The sequence below is a fragment of the Chrysemys picta genome, chromosome 2 (genome assembly GCF_011386835.1).
Source record: "Chrysemys picta bellii isolate R12L10 chromosome 2, ASM1138683v2, whole genome shotgun sequence".
Lineage (NCBI taxonomy): Eukaryota > Metazoa > Chordata > Testudines > Emydidae > Chrysemys > Chrysemys picta.
In genome coordinates, this window is record NC_088792.1 from 10,558,479 (window position 1) to 10,574,855 (window position 16,377).

Sequence of the window (16,377 nt, forward strand, 5' to 3'; positions counted from 1 at the left end):
TTCCCCAAGTAACCCCCTCCGCTCTGTTGCATTAGAGGCCCAGATCCTGCCCCCACAGAGGGCAGTGGGAGTTTTGCCTTCCATGGCAAAAGGGCCAGTCCCTAACGGACTGAGAAAAAGCAGCGGAGGGAGATCAAGAGGGGAAACGAGGACAAAACCCAACACTCGCTTCCCCTGCCTGGGCCGTGGGCCAGGTGTCTGAGCGAGAGGCCGGCTCACCAGCCATCCCTGACAGAAGGCGGGCCAAGGCCAACGGGGGAGAGGTGGCTGGAGGCCAGCCCCTCCCTCCTGGCACCGCCCGTGCTGGAAAGCAATGGGCCGGGAAAGGATGCAGGGCCAGGCCGCCCACAGCTCTCTCGCAGCCTGGGCAAAGTCAGGGAAGTCTCCGAAAGTCACACAACTGGTTTAAAAACAACCCGGCTCCTCACCCCCCCCCCATCACATTACAGAGGCTGAGATTCTGGGTGTGCTGGCGACAGCCACAGCACAAGCCGCCCTGGAGGAGCTGGGCAAAGCGCCTGCTCTGGTGAATTCCCCGCTGGGTTTTTACAGAGCCTGTGCACCCCAACAGAGGAGAATCCTTCCCATGCGCTTGCTGGGTACCTTGTAATGAGGGCTCAGAGACCAGCACGCTGAGGTGATGTCCAGGCCCGATGCTCACCGCCATCCCCAGCCCATCACCCTATGAACCACCCCCCTGCTGATCAGCTGTTAGCGGGCAAACGCAGCACTGCTGGACGGTGCCCAACTGAGAACCCTGGAGACTTCTTGTCCCGCTAGGGACGTTACCTAGAGCTGCGCTCTCTTCTCTCGAAGAAAGCGAAGATCACACAGAGCCTGCCTGCTTTCATTAGACACATGAACCACAGGCCAGCTTCAAGCAAAAGGCTCCTGACCCTGGAGCCAAGGGATGGAGTTTTGCAGCAAAACAACACTTGTGTCCACAGATCCACATGGTTTCAGCTCAAGAATCAGATGGGAACTCTGAGAGCCAGACCGAATTTTACTGTGAATTCAGAGTCGGGGGAAGAGGGTGTGGGGATAGAGCTGCAAACCCCTGTGGAGCGAAACCCAATGCCCATTCTTGCAAACCCTTGTTCTATTCAGGGTCTTATTATTTGTAGTAGGGTAGCTCCTAGGAATCCCCAACAAGAGTCCGCTTGTGCCAGGCACTGTACAGACATGTAATAAAGATGCCAGTCCCCACCCCAGAATGTTCAGCATGGAGGAGTCAGACTAGGGTGACCAGATAGCATATGTGAAAAATTGGGATGGGGCTGTGGGGGAGTAATAGGCACCTATATGAGAAAAAGCCCTGAATATCGGGACTGTCCCTATAAAAATCAGGACATCTGGTCAGATAGCACATGACAGGGAGACAAGACAGGCAAAGGGGGCAGAGACAGGCAAGCGGGGGAACTAATGAAACAAAGTAAGTCCCAGCTCACCACTTGCCTGACCAGTGGCCAAACAGATGCGATTTGTAGGCATCAGAGCCGAGGAAGGTTTTAAGGAAGGATTTAAAAGGAGGATAAAGGCAGTGGCTTTTACAGATTTATGGTTCTTCTACTGCGCCCACCACTGAAGAATTTAATGGATTCCTGGAAGGCACCTAAGTAGCATCTGTCACTTCGTGCAATCAACGGAGTCCTCAGTCAATGAAGTCCACATGGCTCTGCCTTTAACCTAGTGCCCGGACGAATTCCAACACGTTCATTTCGCGACAGGAAGATTGCGACGGCAGCATCGAGGGCTAGGCTCTCCCAGCAGATCAGCGCAGCCTTATTAAGCCCAGACGCGTCTGAGATGGAGGCAAGGGGCGGCGTGCGATGTCCTCCCTCACCAAGGCCAAACCGAAGAAGTCACATTAAAGATGGCACTGACAGCACACACAGAGATAAGCATCGTCTAATCTACAGAGATGCTGGCAGACAAAGTAAGATCCTGGGCCCTCTGCCCAGCGCTGGAGAGGGGTCCATTTATTGCAGTGGCCTACCTTACACTAAGAGCTTGTGGAGAACAGGGGAGCAGCTCTCGTTGGCTGGGCTGTAATCAAAACCATGCAGGGCTGCTCAGCGGCTGGCGATCCTCCCTCCCCCTTTCTCCTAGCTGCATTTTTTAGCTTCTCGATTTCTATTCAAGCATTTTTCCTCTTTATGCCACAGGGGACAGACCTTCTCACGGCAGTCCTAAGCTTCCCAAACCGTGACAGTCTCCCTGTAGGGTCCATTAGGCACCAAAGTAGCCTCTGAGGCAGCAGAGCAAGACAGTGGACAGGGAAGCATCAAAAAGATCAGAACGTAAGAACGGCCATCCGGGTCAGGCCAATGGTCCGTCTAGCCCACTATCCTGTCTTCCGACAGTGGCCGTGCCAGGTGCCCCAGAGGGAATGAACAGAACAGGGCAGTTATCAAGTGATCCATCCAGGAGAGACAGAGCTCCCCTAAAAGTGGGAGGCCCACCGGTGCCCAAACCGTGGGCCTGACCCTCTTTGCCCTTCCCCCTCCACCCCCTGAGTCTCTGCCCTTGCACTGCACATTCCCCTCAAGGCCCCACCCCCGTGCCACCCCTTCCCCTGAGGCCTTGCCCGCTCCTATCCCCCACCCCCAGCCACAGTCCCTTAGCTGGCCCTGTTCCAGTGCCCCTGCATCCATCCCATCAGCCAGTCCCAGCTTCTGGCAGTCAAATGTTTAGGGACACCCAGAGCATGGAGTTGCATCCCTGACCATGTTAGCTAATAGCCATTGATGGACCTTTCCCCCCATGAATTTATCTAATTCTTTTTTGAACCCAGTTGTACTTTTGGTCTTAATAACATCCCCTGGCATCAGGTCCCACAGGTTGACAGTGCGTGGTATAAAGAAATACAGAAGCCTTTTGTTTGTTTTCAACCTGCTGCCTATGAAGGTCAGTGGATGACCCTGGTTCTTGTGTTAGGAGAAGGAGTAAATAACACTTCCTTATTCACCTTCTCCACACCAGGCATGATTGTATAGGCCTGTATCATATCCCTCCTTAGCCGTCTCTTTTCCAAGCTGAACAGTCCCAGTCTTTTTACCCTCTCCTTGGCAGGCTGCGCAGGCAGTAATGAGCAAATCTCTCCTGTACTGCACCAGCGGCCCATTGAAACCAACAGCTGCCTCACGTCAGGGGAGCTGGGGCTGCAGTTCAGGATGACAGGGAAAATCCCCGTGGCCAGCAGCCCCAGAAGCCCCCAGCCGAGACAGGCCAAGTGAGCGTCATGCGTGTACAGCAAAGGCAATGCGTGCAGGGAGCACATCGGATTTACTCCCAGTCCCGTCGCAGTCAGGGACAGTTGTGCCGCTGGTCTCAGTGGGAACAGGAGCGGACTCCGACCACGCAGTGAATCGAGCCAGAGATTGAACCAGGACACCAGCGAAGAGACCGCAGTGCATGTCTCAGCCCAGCCAGCCCGGCAAAGCAGGCTGGACCATGAGATGTACGGCAGCATAGCTGTCATGGGGCCGCCCGTGGGGGCTGTAGCTGGAGGGAGCAGCCCTGCAGACCCCAAGATCCTGACTACAGAAGGAGGGCTTGATTTACGTGGTTGTTGTGATGGGTTGGAACACAGAAACCCCCTTGGGAGCTGCCACCTAATGTGCCAAGACTATCTCTGCTCTTGTTTTCCCTGCCAGCTCAGGACTCCAGCACCCTGTCTTGCTGAGCCAGACGCTCCCGTCTGCTCCAACACAGACCCAGGGTCTGAATCACTTGTCCCAGAGCTGCAAGTTTACCTGAAAACAGCTCACAGAAGTGTGTTTGTCTCTAGCACCCAGATGCCCAACTCCCAATGGGGTCTAAACCCAGATAAATCCGTTTTACCCTGCATAAAGCTTATGCAGAGTAAACTCAAATTGTTCGCCCTCTATAACACTGATAGAGAGATATGCACAGTTGTTTGCTCCCCCAGGTATTAATACATACTCTGAGTAAATTACTAAATAAAAAGTGATTTTATTAAATACAGAAAATAGGATTTAAGTGGTTCCAAGTAGTAACAGACAGAACAAAGTAAGTCACCAAGCAAAATAAAATAAAATGCGCAACTCTATGTCTAATCAAACTGAATACAGATAATCTCACCCTCAGAGATGCTTCAGTAAGTTTTTTTTCCTCAGGCTGGACACCTTCCAGGCCTGGGCACAATTCTTTCCCCTGGTACAGCTCTTGTTGCACCTCAAGTGATAGCTAGGGGATTCTTCATGATGGCTCCTCTCTCCCTTTGTTCTTTTCCACCCCTTTACATATCTTTTGCATAAGGCGGGAACCCTTTGTCTCTCTGGGTTTCCACCCTCCCTCACTGGAAAAGCACCAGGTTAAAGATGGATTCCAGTTCAGGTGACATGATCACATGTCACTGCAAGACTTCATTACTCACTTGCCAGCACACACATATACAGGAAGACTAACAGGTAAACACAGCCATCTGCAGACAATGGTCCTGGTTAATGGGAGTCATCAAGATTCCAAACCATAATTAATGGCCCACACTTTGCATAATTACAATAGGCCCTCAGAGTTATGCTTTATATTTCTAGTTTTAGATACAAGAGTGGTACATTTCTACAAATAGGATGCTCACACTCAGTAGATTATGAGCTTTGTAATGATACAAGAGACCTTTTGCACGAAGCATATCCAAGTTTCATTATATTCACTTACCAAATCTTTATAAAACTATCCCAGTTACATTATATTCACTTATTATCATGTTTTTATAAAACCATATAGACTGCACAACGTCACAGTTGTTACCAGTATTGCTGTGCCAGCAGAACCCTCTAGTGTGGACGCAGTTACACCAATACAACTTATGGTGAACTGGCCTAAGCTATCCTGATATAACCGTGTCTACACTGGAGGGTTTTGACAGCATGGCTGTGTCAGTGAAAAGCCTCATGCACCCCTAACTAAACACTTCTTAAGTGTAGACTTGCCCTTGGTAAATCAAACCCTCCCTGCTGTCAGTGGGCCAGGAATGAGATGAGCAGGACTGCCCCCTGCTGGGGAGGATGAGGGCCATGAGCGTGCAGCACTGCCCCGATAGGGAGAATCAGGGCCGTGGGTGCGTGCGCACATGTCTACACTGCAAAGAAAATCCCATGGTGCTGAGTCTCAGAGCCCAGGTCAATGGGCTGGGTTAACAACAGCAGTGTAGACATTCGGGCTTGGGCTGGAGCCTGGGCTCTGAAAACCAAGAATAGGGGAGGTTCTTTGTGCCCGGGCTCCAGCTCAGATGTCTACACTGCTATTTGTAACCCCTGCAGCCCCAGCCCAAGTCAGCTGCACCAGGCTCGTAGACCTGGCACCACACTGCAGTGTAGACGTACCTTGTGCGTGTGTGTGAAGCACTGGCCCCTCCTGAGGGAAACCAGAGCCCCGGGCACACACACATGCATCTAAGCAGGGGGGAAGAGTTCATAAGCTCACTACCTGTCAGCAGGGAAATGGCTCTTTTCCCCCAAGGCTGGGATGTGAGAGAGGAAGACAAAACGTCCTCTCCAGCAGCCCAGGGGGCTTTAAACCAACAGAGCAGCCGACTTTCCCCTGTGGGACAGCTGTACTCAGAGAAGGATCACTACACCTGCTCCCTGCCTCTCGTGTTAGTAAGGGTCTGTCAAGATTAGGACAAGGGGTGAGGTGAGGTGACACCGAATTCCTTCCCAGAGTCTAGACACACCTAAGTTAAACTAGGTTTCCCTCCGGTTGGCTCTGCAGAACCGTCACAGAGCTGCAAGACAGCAAGCCACGGTCTATGCTGCTTCACGCAGCTCTAACACAACCAGCTCCTTTCCGGCTGCAGAATGGTTATTGCTGGGGATAACAGGGCTCGATAAGCCCCACTGGGAGGCTGAGGTTGTTCCTCATGAATGGAGAAGCCTCAGTCATCAGCTTTGGTGGAATTTAAGCTTCCATTTAAAAAACGGTTCTCAGTATTATGGTTGCAAACAGAGGCTGACAAAGGTCACCGATGCCTACTAGCCTAGGGATTAAGATTACTAGCTGGGGGGGTTATAGAAAACTGGGCTGACACCCCTACGCCCAGAGCACCACACACTCCCGCATAAAGGAATTAAATCATCAAGTCTTGCCATGAAGCCCTGATTCAGCAATGCACTTAAGCAAACACATAAGGGTGAGGTTTTCCAAGAGCACCCAAGTGATTTGGGCACAGGAGCCCTATTGAAAGTCAACGTGACTTGTGCATCTAACTCACTTAGGCACTTTGGTAAACTCAACCAAGTTCTTTGCCTTAATTATGACACACTCGCGTCAAACTTTCTATTTCATTTGTATCAAGAGGAACTTCTTGACAGGGCTGACTAGAAGAAAATGGAAAAAGATTTACATTTTTGGGGAAAATGTTTAATGATTCCTTTTTTCTGGCCAGCTGCCGTCAACAAGCAGGAAGGGGGATTTGTTGAAAATATGTGCTGAATATCACTGGTATTTCTAAGCATATATTCACACTGCAAGTGAAGGGGTGATTGTAGTACAGATAGACACACCTGTGCTAGCTTTAATCTAACAAGCAGGGTAACAAATGTAGCGTAGACGCCGTGGCGTAGGATTCATCATGGGCTAGCAATTTGAGTACAACCGGGTACATACTTTGGTTGCTAGCCCCTGCTGCCATGTCTACATTACAATTGTTCCAGGTGCTAGCTACATCAAAACCTACCTGTGCTCCAATAAGATAGTCACTGGCAGTGTAAACATACCCTTAGTGGGCCTGCCAAGCTATCAAGCTGGACAAATGCTGCACAGCAGTGTTTGCTGCATACGTTAGTCGATGTATTCGGAGCCTAGACTAGGTTTGCTGAAAGCTACCTAGGGCAGGAAGGGACCTCCTGGCTCACTGAATCTGGTCCCCTGCTATCATAAGAACAGCCACACTGGGTCAGACCAATGGTCCACCTATCCCAGAATCCAGTCTTCCGACAGTGGCCAATGCCAGCTTCTTCGGATGGAATGAACAGAACAGGTCATCATCGAGGGATCCATCCCCTGCTGTCCACTCCCAGCTTCTGGCAGTCAGAGGTTAAGGACACCTGGAGCACAGGGTTGTGACCATCTCGACTAATAGCCATTGATGGACCTATCCCCCATGTACTTATCTAATTCTTTGTTCAGCCCCATTATAGTTTTGGCCATCACAACATCCCCTGGCAATGAGTTCCACAGGTTGACAGCAGCTCCGTCATATCATCCTGTTCATGCAACTGATCCAGCTCCATCTTAAAACCAGTGAGGTTTCTTATCCCCACTGCTCCTACAGGGAGGCTGTTCACAGGACCTCACTCCTCTGATGGTTAGAAACCTTCTTCTGACTGCCAGACTCAGCGTACTCATAACCAGTTTATCCCCATTTGTTCTTGTGCCAGCACTGTCCTTTAGCGTACACAGCTCTTCTCCCTCCCTGGTGCTCCCGTGCCCTGCCCTGCAATATTTAGAGAGCCCAATCCTAGCCCCTCTCTGCCTTCATTTTACAATTCTCCCTGCTGGGAAGGACGACAGTGATGTCCTGGGGTGCCCAATTCAGGACTCCATTTTTCATATCAGCCACTGGCTAGTCAGGGTCTGAAATCTGAAAAAAAATGCCAGCCGCTCTAGTTACCAGCCTAAGGCATCACAGTGGCTTACGTTGGAATTTATGCCAGGGACAGGAGGTAAAAGAGAAGTAGAGGCCATGGTAAGGGCTGGTCTACACTGGGGGTGGGGGGAATCGATCTAAGATATGCAACTTCAGAAGTCGAAGTATCTTAGTTCAACTTACCTGGCCGTCCTCATGGTGGCAAGTCGACCGCCGTCGACTCCGCTTACTCCTCCTGCCAAGGTGGCGTACGGGCGTTGATTTGGGGATCGATTTATCACGTCTAGATGAGACACGATAAATTGATCCCCGATAGATCGATTACCACCCGCCGATCCGGCGGGTAGTGTAGACGTGGCCTAAAAAGACTCAGTGCTCACTGTCTTCTTACAGAGCTGCTGACCACCAGTGAACCGGACGAAGGTGCCAATTCTGGCAGCACAGTAGCCCGGCCGTCTAGGAATGGGATCTCAGGCTCAACCCTGTTCCACTTGTTTGATACAGGAATGTGGCACGAAGCAGGAAGAGGCATTGGTGAAGCACTGTAGGAAGGAAACCCCATCCTGATGTGTAATGATCTAGGTCAATCTGTATTATGATATTGCCTATATAAGCCCCAAGCAAGACCAGGGCTCCACAGTGCTAGGAGCCGTACAGACATGTAACAAGAGACGGTCCTTACCCACAAAGGACTTACAAGCTAAACAGACAGGACAGGCAAAGAGAAGGTGTCACTTGCCCAATGTCACAGCAGAACACGGCACCGCTGGGACTAGACTATGGATCTTTTGACCCAGTCAAATGCCCTATCCACTAGGCCGTGCTGCTATTCACAGAGCTGCAGGGGCAAGGGAGAGGGAATTCCTTCCTAACCCCCACCAGCAATGAGGCCTAACCACCCCTCTAGCTAAGCAGTTATGCTGGGCTTGTCATTCTGGTATCCAAGATCCTTAACAAGACAAAGACGTTTCTTTAACGCACCCGGCTCTCCCGTCCCTTCGCTCCCAGGGTACAGAGACGCAATTGTTGGTTGGTTTTAAATTGCTGTTTATCATCATCACAACTAAGAACGGTCTGTATTATTCAGTCCTTTTAAAACAAATATGTTTAAACCACAGATTTAAAAAACAAACAACAAAACGAACTAGAGGATGGGACCATTAATGGCTATTAGCCAGGATGGGCGGGGGTGATGTCCTTAGCCTCTGTTTGCCAGAAGCTGGGAATGGGCGACAGGGGATGGATCACTTGATGATTCCCTGTTCTGTTCATTCCTTCTGGGGCACCTGCCATTGGCCACCGTCGGAAGACAGGATACTGGGCTAGATGGACCTTTGGTCTGACCCAGTATGGCCGTTCTTATTTTGTCTCCATGCATCAAAGGTTTGGACAAACCTAATTAGGGCTCTGATTAGGGCTAGATGCCCACTGATGCCGAGATCTGTTATCTGGTGTCTAAAATATACTATTCCAGAGCCACAAAATTGCTACAATGGTGAAAGACTGAGCGCGGAATTTCCCAGACACACAGCTACCGCACAGAATTTGTCAGGTAAAAGTATCTTGCCTGCACAGTTTCCATACAGCCTTTTGTCTCCTTCAGAACTTTCTATCCCAGAATGGGAATCTGTCTCGGCTACTGACACCATTTATCATCATTTTAATTTCACCTTGGCTGATGCTTCTCAGCGGACTGACTCACCCGTTTGCGACGACCAACCAGAGTATTAATTTAACAACATTGGATACGTCTTTATGCGGGGACGGCATGTGCCCTTGGAGTGGAACGGGGTTAACCTAATAGGTATTTTCCACCTCTAGCTGCCGGGATCCAAAATCCAGCCTCCCACTTGACTTTCTACCAAGGTATGTAAATCAGATTTCCCTTCACTTTGCAGAAGTATTTGGAAGATGATCCAGTCCTCCCTCCAGCCCCTGCCAGTCAACGGTTTGACAATTTTATGAAGGCACATAAAGATCGAGTAACTTATTTTTTATTGCCACTGTCCAGCAAATTCAGCAACTTTGAAAGAGAGGCTTTAATCAGATTGGTTATTAATCCTCGCTCCATAGGGAAGGACAGACTGCCGCACGGTACTGGAAAAGACAATTAAAAAAAGCCTCTTACTGATTGCAATTAAGCACGCTGCACACCTGGCTAAGAGTGTTTGCCCCAGTGTATCATTCCCCTGACCCCCTGTAAGCTCCTGCCAAACCACAGTTCTGCAAAGAGGGTCCCTTCCCGATTTGCCACACCCTTACCTCAAGGTTCGGGGTCACTTCTCTATTCCAGCCACTGTGGCTGCAAGCCAGCTGCTGTTCACCCCTTTACATATCCCTCAGCGTCTGGGTTTTCTGCTGCATGTTGTACAGAGCACATGCATAATAAATGGGGATGCTTTCCAGGTGCTATGTACTTCCATTATGAGACGTGAACTAACCTTCCGAGCCCCTTTGCAAGTCAAATACAAACCCTCTCTCCCATTGTACAACTGGGGGAATGGAGGCACAGAGCAGCTAGGGTTCCACTCCTGCAAAGAACTGAAACGTGCTTAGCTCAGTGGTCCCCAAACTTTTTACCTCGCACCCCGCACCTTACCTGCATGGCTGCAGCTCCCGGGGGGGGAGGGGGAGAGGGGTAAGGGGGCCGAGGCTGGCGCTACGGCTGGAGGTAGGGGCAGAGCCGAGGCCTAGGCTGGCAGTTGGAGCCCCGGGGTGGCTGCCGGGGCCCCGAGTAGAGCAGAGTGGAGCTCCCTCCCTACCCCCAGGGGGGCTGGCCCATGCCCCAGCCGTGTCCCACTGAACGTTCCTCCATGCCCCCTCCAGTTTGGGGACCTCTGGCTTAGCTATAAGTCTGTGAGCAGTGCCACTGACTTCAGTGGCATTACTCACATGCTTAGAACAAAGCATGTGCTCAAGAGTTTGGCTGGATCAAGACCTTACTGACTTGAAGGAGTTCAAGGCAGGATTCGATCTCAGGAGTCCCTGACTCCCCCTGCTCAGACCAGATCCAGGTCATTTTGGCTACAAGAGAATTTTACCCCTAAGTACAGTGAGTGGTGCCCAGCTATGGCAGTGAAACCTTTTCTTTCCAAAGGGGGTTTCATGTGCTGAGAGCTTGCAGGGCTGGGGCCAGATTCGCCCAGGCCCCAATCCTGTTCCCATGGAAGCCAGGGGCAAGACACTCTCTGATTTCAGTAGTGCAAACGCAAGGCCTCAGAGCTTTGGGCTTTTCACATCTTTCTCGCTCCACCAACAACTCACATGCATCACCCTTTCCAGGGGTCACATCTTCATGGATCCTTAACTGCTGGATATAAATGGGCATCAGAAGATGCCTCATCAAGACTGAAGTTGTTCAGGCAGGAGGAGGGGGAGGGGGGAAAAGAATCTATAGATCACAAGATAAGGGGGGGGGGAACCCTACAGACAATCCCTGTTTTCCCCAGCACCCCACCTCCCCACACATACAGTATTTCAGCTCCAAGCATCTAAGGAAGTCAATAGGAGCTTTACCATAGGCAGACAGATGAAGGATCAGACCCTAAACGCCACAACATTATGCTGTCATGTTCATCCTTCAGCTTCACTCATGCCGTCAGAGGGACTACTCGAGGGTAGAAGGCTACAGCACGTGCACAAGCAATTTGTGATACAAGTAACAGAGAGACGTGGGAGTTTCCCCATTTACTCTTGGCGTATAAGGCATGGCTGCATTTAAAGAAAAAAGTTTATACATAAAAGAGGAGAGAGACCAAGCAATGCACCCTTCCCATGTGCCCTTCTAAGCTGACAAACAAATGCAACAGCTCCAAAGACGGATTAGTTTTATCGTCTAGTGAGATACGGTGGATCACGTACACACATTCAGAAAGCGTTTCATGAGAGATGTTCAAAGAACGGCTGATGTTTTGACACATTCAGTTCATATGCAAAAAGGTTGATTCTTGTTTTCTTTAAGCAGATCTTCTGTACCTAAATTCTGTATCTTAAAAATAACCAATATTTAATCTACTCACAAGCAACCATCTCCCCCATCTCTGATCAACTAGAAATTTCAAAGACAGCACCACGTTATTTTCGTAAACTACATTACATGGCTTTCCTATATACAGGGCAATGGAAATACTGGCCCGTTTTACTTTTATTATTCCAACATTTGCCTTACAATGTTCGAATAGGTGATAAATTTCTTGCAAAGAGAACAAAGATAAGCTGCATTTCTAAGGAAGCAAAAGATTGTACAAACCTGTTAGGTTACCTTTTGGGAACACACCAACAAAAGCTTGTGCCACTGCATTTACCAGATCCAACTGACTTGATAAATTGCAATAGTAGGAATGCTACCAGCTGAATCATTTGCATTGCTGAAAGTTTTATTTCAGGTCCAGAAACATTACATTAAAAGCACATTAAGATTAAAAAAAATCCTTCCCATAAAACAGCTTTCCTGTGTTACTTAATAATCTTGAGACCGGTCCTCGGACAGTGAAACTCAACTGGTCAGTTTCACTTCCCGGTTCTCAAGCCCGTAGCTGGATCTGCGGTGTTTGGCTGGCAGACTCTGCAGGGGGAATGCTTCAATCCAAACCAAGCCCGTGATCTGATCCGTGTGGCGGGGCCTAAGACCCACAAAGACTCCCATTCAAGCCAAGACTGCAGCATGAGAGTCCAAAACAGCTTCTCTCATTTCAGTGTATTAAAAAAAAGTCATAAACACTATTCATATTTGTAGTGTAAAACTTCATGGGCACAAAATCACCCAGCAGTGTTCCTCTAAAGGCTGATCCTAAAGATGCTACTGAATCTCACCAAGCCACTACTTAGGGTGACCAGATGTCCTGATTTTATAGGGACAGTCCCGATTTTTGGGTCTTTTTCTTATATCGGCTCCTACTACCCCCCACCCCCGTCCTGATTTTTCACACTTGCAGTCTGGTCACCCTACCACTACTGCACTCCACTGTCAGTGGTAATTTTTAGTAAGCAAGGAATCAGGCACTCCAATTAGGCTTCTCCTGTCTACACAGAGTAGTGTCTTCAGGGACTGTCTCTTACTCTGTACAGTGCCGAGCGCAATAGGGCCCCATTCTCAGTTGGCTGCTAGGTGCTACTATAATACTAATAAAGGACCGACCCTTCTACCCACCAACTTCAACGGAGCCCACCACTGACCATACAGACCCTCTGTAGGGCCCCATTGCAGGATCAGGGCCATAGCACGGGGCAGTGCGCTGCCGAGCAGGTCCAACAGCAGGCTTGTTAAGGGAAGAACTTGGCACATCCCAGTAATTATCTCACACCCCAGAGCAGGACCACACTAATATGAAAATAATAACAACTTGGGCAAACCTAGCACTTTATTGCTATTTCCTAAAAGCTACTCAAATTGCCGGCTGTGTTGTTATGGGCATGGTGCCATCACTCTGGCAATAACATAATAGTAGACTTTTACTGAAAGAGAGGGAAAAAAGGAGCTAGAGAGTATTTGTTTGGTGAGATCCATGGATTATTGTCCTCATTCGTAGCAGATTTCCCAGAGAATACACTGCTGAGCTCTCTTTAGATGAGGGGAACTGGATTTCTGTTTACATGTTTCAATATTTAGTTGAAGGCCTGCTTTCTGCAAGGATAAACTACCCAGCTGTAAAAGTCTGCACCTCAAGTATGTCACCACTACGGGGCCAGCACCTACACCCCTCGCAAACCCTGAACTCCCACCAACCTCAAAGGAAGTTTGTTGCTGCTCAGACTGGGCCCAAATCCGCAATCCCAGCAACCCCAATCAAAACGGCCCAGCCTAAATCTATGCAGCTCTCAACACAGATCGGTACAGCACCACTCGTGTGATAAATGCCTATACACATTCATAGACATCCGCGACTTGATTCCGATTTCATTGACACCACTGCGCACCCACCGATTTCCCTGTGCTGATTTGCACCGGCGTGAAGTCAGAATGAAGCCCTTAAGTCAGCCATTATGGAATAACATTAGATTCGAACCTCACATCAAATTGCAAAATCAGACACTAATGGAAAGTGAAATGCACTGCATGACACTGGGATATATGTAAACCCAAATTCAACTCCATACATTCCCCCCTGGCAGAGTATTCATGCCCCTCTTGCTATCCAGATCAAGGCAGCAAGCCTGTGGCCATCAGGGCTTTAAATCTCAAACACCTTCACAGATGCACTGTGAGAAAAGATAAGAGAACTTTCCCCAGCCCTTAGGACTTAGATGGAAAAATGCTAACCACGTATGAAGGGGATGGAGCAGGGAAGAAAGTTGTCTAAATGAGGGCATCAAATGAGTTCTCCATTTGAGTGTTAAGCACAAAGGGGAAAAATAAATCCGACTTGAATATTTTCCACATTCCAGAGAACAAGCTCTGACACCTGCAGGTAAGACCCCCCCCCCCGTTTGCAAAGTAACCCCCCAGCCAGAGACAGCAACTGTTAGCAGCCACCTCCAATGGTGTCTAAAGCACACCCCCCCCCCCCTTGTTTCGATTCCTGCCCTTGAGCAGAAACCTGGTCCCTTTCCCCTAGGCCCAACACCCCCCCATCTCCATTTGCTCACATCTGCAATGCAAGTTCCACCACCTCCCCTCTCCTGCAGGGGAAGGGGGGGGAACCCAGTACAAACTTGCTCCTTCTTACAAATAAATCCAGCGGAAAAATAACAACCCAGCCCAAGTCTCATACCCAAACAGCTGCCCTTTCTCATTCGAGATCCTAAGCGGGGAGGGGAGGGTGTCATTATTTTTATTGCACCCCCCTACAAGCAAAATTCTCAGTGCTGCGGGAGGGAAGGAGGGGGGGAGCAGCGGGGCATAAAAAAAAAATCAACTTGTAATTAAAATGCTTGGATTGTGACCTAATCCTTTGCCAAGGCATCAGCCTGCTAGGAAGGAATTTTAACTCTTTGCACGCAACAAGACAGCTATTGTTGCTCCAGCTGCAGTCCTACTTTGCAAATCCACTTTCAAAATGCAGAGATGCACCGCTCTTCGCACCCTTTTTCCAAACCGCCCCGCAAGAAGAGCTCACTCCCCTCCAACCCGGCCCCTTTGTAGGGTGCATAGATCTGTCTTGCCCCTCACCCAATCTGTGGATGCAGCATGCACATAAAATAAACCATGCACCTCTTTTCAGCCCTCCCCAACCCCCTTCCCCCCCACAACGTGGTTGCAATTATTTAGGCAAGTTTCAGCGGCCTTTGCAAAGCCCCGGGAGCAATCAACAAGAGGAAGAATCAGAGAAATGAAAGGTTTGCAGCTCTACCATTTTGATGCAAGGGTCTCAGCTCAAAGGAGTCCTGATCCTCCCCAGCTTGCATGGGATTTTTGCTCTCCATGAAAATGTTGGGTTGGGTGTTTTTATTTTTTTTCCCCCCTTCTCCTTTCCTCTGCTGCAATCCCCCCTGCTGTGCTCTCTGCCCCGCTTGTGTGTCTGTGCAGCTGCAGCTCTCGCCTCCCCCTGCTTCTTCACCTCATCCTCTGCCTGCCATCGCCATGTTAGCCCTTAGGAAGAGGGAGGAATGCAGAGCAGAGGCTCCGGCTGGTGCCCGAGCCCAGGGGCTGCTGATTGGAGCCGCCGCATCAGATGGGGCTGTGTCTGGGCCTTTAAAGAGACAGGGCGCTTATTCTGCTGGCTGTGTCACACTCACAACCCCCCCCCCCCCCCGCACCACCACCACACACACACACACACACACACTTCTCTTTCTCCTCTGCCTGGCACTTATGCCTCTGACACACACACACACACACACACACCTCTCTGACCTACCCTCACTGCACACATCGGCTTTTGACACAAATGCACACTCGCACACATCTGTCAGCTCACAAACCCCTATGAGCACAGCTGACACACACACGGATCTGACTCGGGTACCCCTCTGAACACAGCTCACACACATGCATCCGACACAGGTACCCCTCTGAACACAGCTCACACACACACGCATCTGACACAGGTACCCCTCTGAACACAGCTCACACACACACGCATCTGACACAGGTCCCCTCTGAACACAGCTCTCTCTCTCACACACACACACACACACACACACATGCGACACAGGTACCCCTCTGAACACAGCTCACACACACACGCATCTGACACAGGTCCCCTCTGAACACAGCTCTCTCTCTCACACACACACACACGCGACACAGGTACCCCTCTGAACACAGCTCACACACACATGCATCTGACACAGGTCCCCTCTGAACACAGCTCTCTCACACACACACACACACACACACACACACACATGCGACACAGGTACCCCTCTGAACACAGCTCACACACACACGCATCTGACACAGGTCCCCTCTGAACACAGCTCTCTCTCACACACACACACACGACACAGGTACCCCTCTGAACACAGCTCACACACATGCATCCGACACAGGTACCCCTCTGAACACAGCTCACACACACATGCATCCGACACAGGTACCCCTCTGAACACAGCTCACACACACACATCTGACACAACTACCCCTCTGAACACAGCTCACACACACACACATGCATCTGACACACCTCTCATACATGCATCTGATACACACACACATCCAGGAGGCAGACAGTTCAATCCAATGAGACTCTAATGGCACGACAAGCTATACGTCTGTTGCCAAAATATAAGAAAATGTCAGGCCCCTCAGAAGAGAGGACACGCAGTCTTTGGGGCTTGTTCCCCTGAGCCCATTTGGCAGTACTGCTCCAGATCCCCATGCC

At 50.0% G+C, this 16,377-nt stretch overlaps 1 protein-coding gene across 2 annotated transcripts in view; it reads right to left on the reverse strand.

Annotated features, from left to right (window-relative positions):
• The window catches only part of ZBTB47 (zinc finger and BTB domain containing 47), a 94,580-nt gene extending 79,381 nt beyond the window's left edge, over positions 1–15,199 (reverse strand). Inside the window, exon 1 of one of the 2 annotated variants that reach the window (XM_005286310.4) lies at positions 15,112–15,199. Coding sequence is in view for 1 of the 2 variants with exons in the window: in XM_005286309.4 (XP_005286366.1) it covers positions 14,905–14,907 (3 nt within the window). In the remaining variant the exon portion in view is untranslated. Of the gene's footprint in view, positions 1–14,904 lie in introns of both variants that reach the window. The other variant, XM_005286309.4, reaches the window with a different exon arrangement.
• Between the last annotated feature and the right edge of the window lie 1,178 nt (positions 15,200–16,377).